At 35.8% G+C, this 13144-nt stretch overlaps 1 protein-coding gene across 2 annotated transcripts in view; it reads right to left on the bottom strand.

The window, feature by feature from the left end:
• The window catches only part of LOC125645651 (synaptojanin-1-like), a 30625-nt gene extending 20717 nt beyond the window's left edge, over nt 1–9908 (bottom strand). For both annotated transcript variants that reach the window (XM_048871300.2, XM_048871298.2), the window contains exons 1-9: nt 9736–9908; nt 7923–8009; nt 6583–6850; nt 6255–6480; nt 5975–6058; nt 4705–4863; nt 2529–2695; nt 1282–1363; nt 803–958 (exon numbers count right to left, since the gene is read on the bottom strand). In XM_048871300.2, coding sequence (XP_048727257.2) covers nt 803–958; nt 1282–1363; nt 2529–2695; nt 4705–4863; nt 5975–6058; nt 6255–6480; nt 6583–6850; nt 7923–8009; nt 9736–9856 — 1350 coding nt within the window. In that variant the 5' untranslated portion in view covers nt 9857–9908. The remainder of the gene's footprint in view (nt 1–802; nt 959–1281; nt 1364–2528; nt 2696–4704; nt 4864–5974; nt 6059–6254; nt 6481–6582; nt 6851–7922; nt 8010–9735) is intronic.
• Between the last annotated feature and the right edge of the window lie 3236 nt (nt 9909–13144).

Below are 13144 nucleotides of genomic sequence, written 5' to 3' on the forward strand. Positions count from 1 at the left end.
TCATTCTATATTCGGTCACTGTGACCTTGACCTTTGACCTTTTTTCTCCAAAATCAATAGGGATCTTCCTTACCTGGTACCCAACAATATATCAAAGTTTCATTTGATTCGGATTTAAACAATCTGAGTTATCATCCGGAAACCAAATTTTTCTGAAATTTTCATTCTATATTCGGTCACTGTGACCTTGGCCTTTAACCTTTTTTCTCCAAAATCAATAGGGATCTTCCTTACCTGGTACCCAACAATATATTAAAGTTTCATTTGATTCGGATTTAAACTTTCTGAGTTATCATCCGGAAACCAAATTTTTCTGAAATTTTCATTCTATTTTCGGTCATTGTGACCTTGACCTTTGACCACTTTTCTCCAAACTCAATAGGGGTCTTCCTTACCTGGTACCCTACAATATATCAAAGTTTCATTTGATTACATTGTAAACTTTGCGAGTTATCATCCAGAAACTAATTGTTGATGCTCAACCACCCGCCCGCCCAAACCAAGAGCCGAGTTCAACTTCGTTGCAACTCGGCTAAAAACAGACAACTAGATAGAGTCTAAAACCAGACAGCTAGATTGAGTCTTAAAACAGACAGCCAGATAGAGTCTAAAGACAGACACCCAGATGGAATCTGAAGTCAGACAGCCAGATAGAGTCTAAAACCGGACAGCCAGATAGAGTCTGAAACTAGACAGCCAGATAGAGTCTAAAACCAGACAGCCAGATAGAGTCTAAAACCAGACAGTCAGATAGAGTCTAAAACCAGACATACATGTACACATAAAAAGATCTTTTATAAACCTTTGATCTACCCCCTCCAAGAGCCCCTGTTCCAGCATAAATTCTGCTGACATGATCCCCATTAGCACTCCATATTTGGCGGTAGATGTCTAGAAACCTGGACACCATCTGTTGTTTCTCAGCGAGTCCCAAACTCTCCAGCTGACGAGGCAGCATCTGTCAATATAAACACTATTCAAATGAGTAACATTCATGGATCTTAACCAAAGTCTTGGATTATCTCTATATTTTCCCCTTATAACCAACTTTGACTACAAAGTTTTACACTGTGAATCACTTTTTATTTGAGAGAACTTTATTTTCAAGGCCCTGATGTGAAAATGAGGTTCTCCTGAATAATACTGTATATATAAATGTAACGATGCACAAATCATATGCTCGCTGCTGATAAATCCAATAAAAAAAGATCGTGGAAATAAAGTATTGTGAAATATACATGTACATGATTTACAGTATAAATGAACTAGTTTGACACTAACCTCCATTCCCAGCATGGACTGTACAGCATTGGTTCTATCCAAGCAGTCTAGACAGTTTGATCTCATGGTACCGGACTGAAATCTATATATATAAAAATAGAGTGTAAAAATACTGAAGATTTTTTGTCATATGCGAATAATTCATATCTGCATACATTTGTGAGTAGACTCTGTTGAGAAATCAAAGTTTTTCACTAAATTATATGAATTTAAGTCCTTTGGAATATGGCTCTCACATTTTTACGATTCTTACAAACTAACAATGAGCAGCAATTTTGCCAGATCAAGTACATGACGTACTCATGTAAAGTATACAAACACTAGTAAGTGCTTTATACATACATGTATCTATTTCTAAAAATGCTAAATCCGCTCTTGATTTTAAGATCATGCCTGAAAACAATTGTATCCTAGAGAATGTACAAATTTCTGTAACCTAGGGAATGTACAAATTTCTGTAACCTAGAGAATATACAAATTTCTGTAACCTAGAGAATGTATAATTTCTGTAACTTAAGGAAAGTACAAATTTCTGAAACCTAGAGAATGTACAATTTCTGTAACCTAAGGAATGTACAAATTTCTGTAACCTAAGGAATGTACAAATTTCTGTAAGGAATGTACAAATTTCTGTAACCTAGGGAATGTACAATTTCTGTAACCTAGGGAATGTACAAATTTCTGTAACCTAAGGAATGTACAATTTCTGTAACCTAGGGAATGTACAAATTTCTGTAACCTAAGGAATGTACAAATTTCTGTAACCTAAGGAATGTACAAATTTCTGTAACCTAAGGAATGTACAAATTTCTGAAACCTAGGGAATATACAAATTTCTGTAACCTAAGGAATGTAAAATTTCTGTAACTTAAGGAATGTACAATTCCTGTAACCTAGGGAATATACAAATTTCTGTAACCTAAGGAATATACAAATTTCTGTAACCTAAGGAATGTACAATTTCTGTAACCTAAGGAATGTACAGTTCCTGTAACCTAAGGAATGTACAAATTTCTGTAAACTAAGGAATGTAAAATTTCTGTAACCTAAGGAATGTACAATTCCTGTAACCTAGGGAATATACAAATTTCTGTAACCTAAGGAATGTAAAATTTCTGTAACCTAAGGAATGTACAGTTCCTGTAACCTAAGGAATGTACAAATTTCTGTCAACTAAGGAATGTAAAATTTCTGTAACCTAAGGAATGTACAATTTCTGTAACCTAGGGAATGTAGAAATCCTTCACCTGTCTCCCAGATTATCCACACTGTAAAAGTAACCAAAATCCACCAGTTGTTTGAGGACCTTGTGCTTCAGTCTATCCAGGTTTTTAGCATTCCCTCGAACTTCAGAATGGTAGTCAAAGTTAATCAGGGGAATTCTTTGATGAAATGTGGAAGCTTGGTGATGTTTCTGAATTAAAAACATTTTTCAGTTACCATAAAGTCACATAACTTTTCAAGAGTCTTGCTTGCAATGCCTTTGTCATAAGGGCCAACCCATGAATTCCTATATGTATCCTTCACAAAAAGAAAATTGTGAATGTCCATAAAGGGCAATGACTTTTTTACTATGAATCAAGACCTATAAACAAGCCCCCCCCCCCCCCTTCCCCATCAAATCTGACCCCATGAAAATAAGGCATTGTACAGAAATAGTTTTATGCAATAACTTTTTTGGAGATATATTCCAGATAAGCAGCTGTCAATAATAGTAACCCCCTCCAAAAAACTAAAATATCTGGGACAAAATATTGTATATAAATACATAGCCAACATAAAACTATTCATTACATATATAATTTCTATACAGCAGTCATTACTGTGGTGATATTCATCAACAATTAAGTATCAACACTTAACAGAGAACAGAAATCAAAATTAACTTTTATCACCACTAGCAAATTTTAGCTAGTGGATTATTTTCCAACTAGCAAAATTGAGCTTTTACAAGCATTTTTTAATCGATTGCTGTTTTACAGGAATTTAAGAAAACAAGCATGTATCTATATCAAGATATAGGGAAAATCTTTTAAAATCTTCTTTAAAGTGCAATAATAAAAATATTGAGAATTCTTTCATTTAAAATTTAATGAATTATCAGACAACATGCATGTATCATTGGTGAATGATGAGGGTCATAGGGTACACTTGTGCAGCGAACTCACTGTCCAGAGATCTACCACCTATTTACAACATCATGTGGTTTGAAATATTGAAGACTGTTTGCACCAATTCAAACTATATGTTCAAAACTTTTGGAAATTTCATCTAAAAAATTCTAGTTGAAAAAAAACTGCGAACTCCAAGTCTTTGACTATGGACTACAGAAGGATGCTGCGTGAAGCGGCGACACTAACACTTTCATGTGTTGTTTCATGTAAACACGGACAAGATCAAAATGCTTGCTATTTAAATCAGACATCTCTGAGACGCCCGAAGTGTCCATGAAGTGGGCAATCTTCGACATCACTGACTGAGATGACCTTGGCCTTAGTTATTTATTTGATCCACGTTTACTTATTCAATACTTGTATATTCATTCTGTAAAGCGTTTCTATGCATAAGACAAAATTATTGTAAACTTCAAAGTACAGCCAATAAACCAAGGAAATCCAGAAAAAAGATTGATTTTTTTCACTCGCAAAAAGTTGCGATCACTTGTGATTTTTCACTGGCAATTTCAATTTTTAACTCACATTTAGCGAGTATTTCCCCTTAATTTCATTGCCTGAGAGAATAATTTCCACATGTCCGTGCATCAAATGACTGTACTGATATCTACTCTTGTCACAGTATTTCATCAACAGGTATATTCAATGCTTAGATAGTGATACTACGGTTTTATCAATTTTCATGGGTCTCACTTTTTGTGAACTTGTCAGGATGTGGTTTTTGTTGACATGTAACTTCATGGGTATCGTTTTTGGGAACTTGTCAGGATGTGGTTTTTGTTGACATGTAATTTCATGGGTATCGTTTTTGGGAACTTGTCAGGATGTGGTTTTTGTTGACATGTAATTTCATGGGTATCGTTTTTGAGAACTTGTCAGGATGTGGTTTTTGTTGACATGTAATTTCATGGGTATCGTTTTTGGGAACTTGTCAGGATGTGGTTTTTGTTGACATGTAATTTCATGGGTCTCACTTTTTGTGAACTTGTCAGGATGTGGTTTTTGTTGACATGTAATTTCATGGGTCTCACTTTTTGTGAACTTGTCAGGATGTGGTTTTTGTTGACATGTAATTTCATGGAAATCTTCTGTATGCTCTTCCTCTATGAGCACACATTATGCTTTGTGATCGCTTTATATCATGGTCAGACAAAGCCATGAAAAACAAATATTGCTGTTGAAGACAAACTGATGATGCTGAAGTACTTGAATTAACTTTGTTTTTCCCTGACACCCTCATTGGTCTTACCAGATATGCCTGACTCAGCATGTGCTCCCCCTCCTTCTGTCCGAGTAAGTTTATTAGCACTTGATCCCCATACAGGTCCTTTATCATGTTCAGATGTCTGTCGAAGGCTGGGGCCGAAGCTTCATGTCCTCGCGACATTTTCACTCGATGAGAGCCAACCTGTCATGACAGACATTCAAGAACTAATGATTAGTCAAAATACAAAATCCCTCTCTCTCTCCTCTTTCATCAAATTCCAAATTTACTACATTGCTCTTCTCCTATTTTCTATAAATTTACTCTAATTCAAATAACAAATCATGCTACTAATAAGGGATGTCAAAACTGTCAATAATTCATATTCGAATATTCGATAACAGTATTCGAATATATTCGAATATTTGGTAAAAAATAGTCATGTACATAATAAATATTAAGTCCTGATATATGCATTGCCCTGTCCATAGTGCACATTTTTGCATCGGTATGTGAAAGTTAAACCTCTCGACTTCATTAAGAAGACACTGTACAATATATATTCTATATTTTATATCCATGTATTGACTGTTAAAAAATACAGATAAAGCATAAAAAGGGAAGTTTGATTAAAGCTTCAATTCATGAATCGATCGTCTAACAAGCAGCAAGACCTACGAGTTTCCGACACTTTGAAAAAAGTTAGGCCACATTCTATATTTCAGGGGCCAGTTTTATGCATAGCTGAAAAGTATGATGGAAACATGATATGTCCACACAGTCCGGGCTTAAAATATCCGCCTTTTTTATGTTTCGAGCATTATCGTGCACACAAGTGTCAATATTGCTTACTAAACCAAAATCTTCAAAAATTTCTTTTATTTTACATGCATCATTAATGGCAGTGTGACTCTCTGGCATCGAACATGTTCATAGAACACTGGTTTCTATTTCCCGTTCTTGCGTAATGTAGTGTTAGGTAATCATTAGGTAGCTTTCTGTAGCTCTAGATGTCCAAGTATACAGTTATACCTGTATAACCAAATATTCCAATCTTAATTTCATATTCGAATATCAACTCATCGAATGAATATTCAAATATCCAAATGTCCAAAATTTAATATTCAAATATCCAAATATTCGTTGACATCCCTACACTATATACATTGCAGAAAGCTATATAATGGTTTTTCAGAATATACAGGTTATCCGTATCACCTAGATTATAATCCATTGTACCTAGATCATAGGAGATCAGAGGTAATCAATTGTACATGAATAACAAATATAAGAAAACACAGGTAATCCATGTTACCTGGATTCCAGGCTGTTCCCAAAATAACGGAACCGAACCTCTTGTCTGAATAAATGATGATATCTTTTCATCCAGGAATATGACCTGAAAAAAGACAAAGAAATTATGTCTTTTTTCATATTCTTTGCACTGTTGCATTAGATGAATACATTTAAATAGCTATATGTATACGGTGATCGATGTCATTGGGAAAAGGTTCACTTGTATCATATAATCTATAAGATGTTAAGAATACAACTCTTTTCATATCTAAACTTTTAAATGTTGACAAAATTTAGACCTGTTCAGTCTCCACAAAGTTGGCCACATGACCATCATCGTTAGTTCCTCTGACGTTGAATCTGGTTCCAGCCCTCTCACAGCTGAGCCGTGATATCAAACAAGCCTTGGCTTGCCTATGGGCAGCATAGATTGTCCTTATTTCCACACCTCCACAGATCATCTTAAACAACCACCTGTCACAGTCTATAGCAAACCTCTGGAAATGGACGTGAAGCATTCTGTTCCTGAAAGATTAGTTTAATTTCATAGATTCGAACTGAAATAGAATAATGATTTAACAATAAATTTAGTCATGTACATGTACTACTTTATCAAGCAATAACTACCAGAAAAATCTGTTATCCGTGTCATGTTCCTGGATTTTCCTCTGAGCACATAAAGTAAGGTCCCAAGTTGTCCCGGCAGCTGACCAAGCAAAGTAGAAAGTCCCTGAATTCAACAGCTTCTTAACCTCCGATATTCTCTCTTCATCGCCCTGTCCATTCCGCAGAGACAGAAATTGGGTGGCTGTTATCCGAAATATTTCCGAATCACATATTTTACCCACCGATAAACAGCCGGTGACCAATACAAGGAACAGCACATTATCCTCTCCTGAAATTTAACCACCTTCTGACTTATTGGAAAAATCAGAATGAATGCAAATCACTACAGGGTAGTATAATTAATGGACTGGACATCGACCTCAGTAGCTCAGGGTTAGAGCACCTAATTAGTAATGTAGAGGTCCCAGGTTCAATTCCCAGTCCATCCATAAATTTTCTCCTGGTGCCATGGTCAACCCTATTTGGTCATTTAGATAGTCTTGGCAGGGGTCGACTAGTGTTGTTGCCATTGGGGTGGAAGACCATTTCAGGAAGGAGGAATGTACAATACGCAAGTTCCGAGTTACCCAAAAGTTATTTCCCTTTGTCGAACTCTTTTGCATTTTATGACGTATGGTGGGTACACAATGTATACATTATATAGTAGACTGGCATTGTACATAACGATTACGTACGATTAATGTAATAAAAGCGTAACTTTTGTTTATATCAATCACTGGTATGCATATTCTGGCCATATTAAGCATAATTTGTTTGAATAAGATCATCAAATTGGCTATTGAATCATTATTCGTTTCCTCTTCTACATGAGTGACGCTTTTATCAAAGAAAGATGGCAATTACCAATATTTGTTTGAGCCATTTTGTTATTCAATACTCATAAACTCACTAAAGTTGCATTTTCCCTGAGATAGGATGGTCTCAGAAACTCTGGATATCATCTTTTAAGAAATAATACAACGATAGTAATTAGCAAATGTACCCACTGTCATCATATTTTACGTCATAATTTACGGAAGAGTTCAACAAAGGGAAATAACTCTTGGGGAACTCAGAACTTCCGTATTGAGGGACCATGAATATCAGCCTGGATAGCTCAGTGGTAAAGCCACCTCACTAGTAATGCAAAGGACTGGGATTGATTCCTGTTCCTTGCTACAAGTTCTTACTAATTATCTTTAGGATACAGCACATACCTGTAACCCTATGCAAAGTTTCATATAAAACCTTATATTAAACAGATATACACTCATAATACAGATGTAACTAATTAATGGATATAATTTGATTCAAAATGTGTACATTCATGTCTGATTTTTTATTGTTGTTTTAAATCTTACCAACTGCATAATTTAATACTCCAAGACAGCCATAGGCATCCAGTATTTTTGTGTATTGTTTCTTTAGCAACTCTGCTTCACTTGAATCTACAGATAAAAGAATGCAGTGTCATCCGAGACATATACTCTGGTGCAGGGCTTTCAAAAGTAGCCGGTAGCCGGCGGATTTCCGCCGCCTATAGTAACATTAGGTGCCGGCTACTTTAGTGACAAAAATGTATGTCCAATGAAAAAAACTTTTATAAAACTTTAAACATCTTCCAAACTTTAGTAGACTCAGAAATCGCGGACATATCAACCAGGATGTAAAAACGTGTTTACTTGCGCTAAATTTAGTTCAGGTAAATACCGGCATCTAATTCGTCTGTTGGTGTAGAAAATAATACGTCAATTGCAATAGTCGGAAAGCCTCGGATTTACCCAATTCGTGACAACACAGACGAGAAGTCCCGAAAGATAACAACAAGTTATTAACGAAAGTAGAATTTTTCAGCACAAATTCGCTATGTTACCAACAAATCTGTAGCTGTTAACTTGAATTTGTGGAAAAATAAAATTATAGGTCATTTAAATGAACGTAAAAATCAATGATGTTGACGGAATGAAGAGAACAAATACCCTGTTTAGTTTCGGCTTTAAAAAGGCCAGAAGTGAAAGTGATACGAGTATAATATCAATCAACATTTTTAAAGCAAAAACAGAATTTAATCAGGAAAGATTTCAGACTTGCTATTCTTTTTAATTTGCAAATGCCCATGTACGTGGTATTAAATAAAAACGAAAGTAGAATTTTTCAGCACAAATTCGCTATGTTACCAACAAATCTGTAGCTGTTAACTTGAATTTGTGGAAAAATAAAATTATAGGTCATTTAAATGTTACTTATTAATTTGTAATAAAGATTGTTTGGGTTTTATTTTAAAAAAATATTGGGGTGAGCAAAAAATGCAGTTTAATTCATTTCAACAATACTTTCTGCATGTAGAAACTTTCTTACAAAACAATTCAGTCTTATAAACTTTCAGTACAAATGTAGAAATAAAAGTGAAAGTTTCTGTTCAAGCAAAGACACTTAAAAATTAATTGATACAGCATTGCAAAAAATAATTACATGTAGTTATCTTGATGCACTTTATTTTTCATTTTGCATCAAAATTAGTACTTTGCAATGTTGAATTTTTTAAGTCTTTGCATGAACAGAAAATTTCACATATGAAACAATAAATTCATGGCAAAAGTAAAAATTTCAGGCAAAAAAATGACAATTTCAAAGCTGCATTTAAGTGCCAGGAAACCGCCAGAATGCAGGATTTTGCGTCATTTACCCCGGCCGTAAGGGCGCCGAGCATTGGATCGCCTTCTACTTTTTCATTTCAGCCTCCTACTTTTAAATTTGTTGAAAGCCCTGCTGGTGTCAGTCAAGGTTTTTTTTAGCAAAATCTTCTCTTCATTTCCTAGGCCTAATACCATATAAAATGTGCATAATGACATTGTATGAATAATCTCAACTGTGCATTACATGACATTAGCTAACATATTCCGGAATTATGGGCAGGAACTGAATAAGTGAATTATCATCTATCAAAAGTAAATTGCAACATAGACTGTCACTCCAAATCAAACACATATTGTTATGCTTTTAATTTGAAATATATGGGTCCACACAATAATTTCATTAATAGAGTTTGTTGGCCAGACAAATTCTCAATTACTTTGCCCCCAAAGACTAAGCCTATGGCTTATTTTCATAAATCGATTTTATCCTGAAAAAAAAATCTACATATAAACAATGAAAACAAATAAGGAATCTTACGTAAAACTGCGAGTGCATTCGACTCAAACATCAGAGATTCTTCGTAGTTCTTGTTTTCGATTATAACACTGTACGGCGGTTCCAATTTATGAAAAATACGGAAATTTTTTATCATCGCCATTTTCAGCTTTCAAGTTTCCTCCCCTTTCCTGAATGGCGATCCCGATGTAATTAAGTTAATAGCTTTTTGGTTTTTAATAACTCTTCGCTAGCCTAGCCATGGGTTTTCAATTTACTCCGCTACCCATTATGGAAAGTGGATTGGACCGAGGATCCTTGGTTAGCGAAGATGTCCATTTCTGGCAACCATACAAAATTATAAGTAAAAAATATGTTTACATGTAATTTTTTAACCATGCAAGGAATATTAGCAGGTTTTACACCGCACTTTAAACTTTTTTGAAATAACCATTGTTGTGTCTGTGCTTCGCCGAACTTTCCGTTGTTTTCAATGCATGGTAGACCCTAGCTTTCTTTAACATTGTTTAAACACATTTTAAGATGTTATTACCAAGACAACGTGTTTCCTTGAGTAATCTATCCGTGTCACAGTTATTCAAAATTAGAACTTTGGTTTTCTTTATATCAAAAACACCACTCACTTCAGTAATCATGAAAGATATTTAGTTTGTGCTGAGGATCTGATATGGAATTGGATAATAAAACAAGATCAGCTGCATACAAAAGACATCAAATCTTTTCCCTGTTTAAAGTGCATGACAGACCCTTAATTTAAGAGGTCATTGATGAAAAGTTTAAATAAACTTGGACCAAGGACATCACCTTGTCTAACTCCGATTCCAGATGTGGAAAAAGTCTATCATGTTACTTATTTTCACTTAATCTATCATTGTTATACACAGATTGTGAAATTCTGCAAAAAAGTACCCACTGATGTGTTGATATTTATACATAATGCCAGCATGAATAACTTTGTCAAGTGCCAAAACAAAATAACCAATTAAAGAATGCTGCTTATGTTAACGGCATTTATTCCTTCGTTGGCTGACAAATTGATTTGGAATTATAAAGATCTTATGATGGGCAACATCCATAAGCATGCACAAAATTCAGTCTGTGTTCTCGTGTTGAAAATTTCACGTATGGACGAGCTCTGACTTCTTCAAATAACAGATTCAAAATTTTCAAAGGAACATACTAAAGGTCCGTGCAGATATGAAGCTAGCTGCAATAATGTACCCCTCTCCGATTATTTATTTTTTTCATTCTGACGTTTTGGGGAGAGGGGAAAAAATCGGAGGGCTACATTATTGCAGCTAATGTGATACAGACCTATTTGCTTGTTGGAATAAAGTAAGGTGAATTAAACCACTGATAAAATATAATACCCGGTCTGCTTTATACTTACGGCATAAAAACACTGTGACCATGGCACAAAAAGAAGTATCGCAGCATCCAATCATCCAATTTTGTTTTCTATTCAAAAGAATGTGTGTATACATAATATCACTTCTCAACCCTTTCCATTGATAATCAGGAATCGGGTACGGCAGGTGGGAGATAATTCATGAAATATCTATGACTATGTTTGTCCAACATAACATCACAAGCACGTAGTCATGTACATCTTAATAAATCTCCTTCAATATCTGTCGCAGTTTCCGAGTGATTAGGGTGCTTGCCTTGCCGCCCCCCCCCCCCCCCCCCCCCCCCCCCCCCCCCCACACACACACACACACACCCTACTGAGGTTACCCGCTTTGATTACTGATTAAGCTGGTGGCGCATATGCATGTACACTAGTGTAAAATTCTCGATGGGACGTTAAACAACATACAATAAATACTTCTACGTCCTTGAGTGCCGTGCATACGTCAGGATTTGTGGCACCGCCTGTAACTACTGGCGTCTCTATGGGAGTGAAAATTCTCAAATCGGACGTAAAACAATAAACAATACGATAGTTTTTCCAACTTATATAGCAGAATGGAGAGTTTTATTTATTGATAGAAATGTAATAGATTCTTGAAATACACATCAATTATCCCTGGGACCAAGGGCTGTGCTCATATTCAAACTCTCTGTAACGTAGGGATGTACGATATGGGTTGAGAATATATTGGAGAAATTATACCTTATATGAAGGTTCGCACAAAACTCGGTCATTCGGTAATGCAGATTTTTACTGAATTGAAATTTCTGACTGGCACGGAGTCCGTCAAAATGCAGCAAAACCTGACCAACCAGTGACTGTAACAGGCAAGGCAAATGTCTCAAGAGTCAGGGAAAAAATTGAAAGTGATGACAGATACACGATTCGTGATATTGCCAAAGCTGTTGGCATATCGCTATCGCAGGTGCATTTCATTTTATAGCGTATTTTGAAAGTACGAAAGATTTCTGCTAGATGGATACCGCATACATGTATATTGACAGATGACCAAAAACGGGTACGAGTACAAACCGCTAAGTAATTGCTCAAAATGTTTCCCAAATTCAATCAAAGACAATTTGCAAACATTGTTACTGGTGACGAAACATGGGTTCACTATTTCGAACCAGTAAGAAAAATTGGAAACACGGCAGGCCTGTAGTTGCCAAAAGAACCATAAGCACAAAGAAGGTTCTTTATTGCATAATCTTCTCAAGTGATGGTATAGCCTACAAATTCCGGTGCCGAAGGACAAAAGTGTTACAGGTCGGCATTACCGAGATATACTACAAAATCTCAGGAAATATTATCATAAACGACGCCCTGTGTCAGGATTTAGGCATGTTTGTCTACTTCATGATAATGCTCCATCACATACATCTGAGTTCGTGATGCAATTTTCGAAGTCGGAGAAGGTTACCGTCTTGCCACACCCACCATACTCTCCAAATCTAGCCCCATGCGACTTTTCCCTTTTTCCAAAACTTAAAAAGTTCTTATCTGGTCGTCGTTACAAGTCCCGATAAGGGCTCAACATTTTCGCTAGCCAAGGGTGACGATACACGGTGTTCCTCTTTCACGGTGTATCGTCACCCTTGACTAACGAAGATGTTGGCTGAGCCATCAGTCAGTGCCTCAGAGGTCTATCTAAATCAGCGTACCGTGACGCATTTCAGAAATGGATTCAGATTGAAATTATGTATTTGAAACCGCGGAGAATACTTTGAAGGGATGTACTGTTCATTTCATTATTTGAGTCGAATGCTTTTGAGACATCGTACAATACACATCGAACAGCCCTCATAAAATATCGTGTCCGCATTTATCTATTTTCATAAAAATCAGCAAGTTGATGCTTTGTTCTTCCGCACTCTGTTGAAGAAATCTTTTATTACAAGTAGTAATAAAATTATGAATTCTCTAGGTTACATCGTGCTGGCATTAGATATATACAATGATTTCTGTTTTTAACCGAGCTGGAGTTTACCCAACACTCAAACATGAGTTAAAACTCCG

Source organism: Ostrea edulis, chromosome 6 (genome assembly GCF_947568905.1).
Source record: "Ostrea edulis chromosome 6, xbOstEdul1.1, whole genome shotgun sequence".
NCBI classification, from domain to species: domain Eukaryota; kingdom Metazoa; phylum Mollusca; class Bivalvia; order Ostreida; family Ostreidae; genus Ostrea; species Ostrea edulis.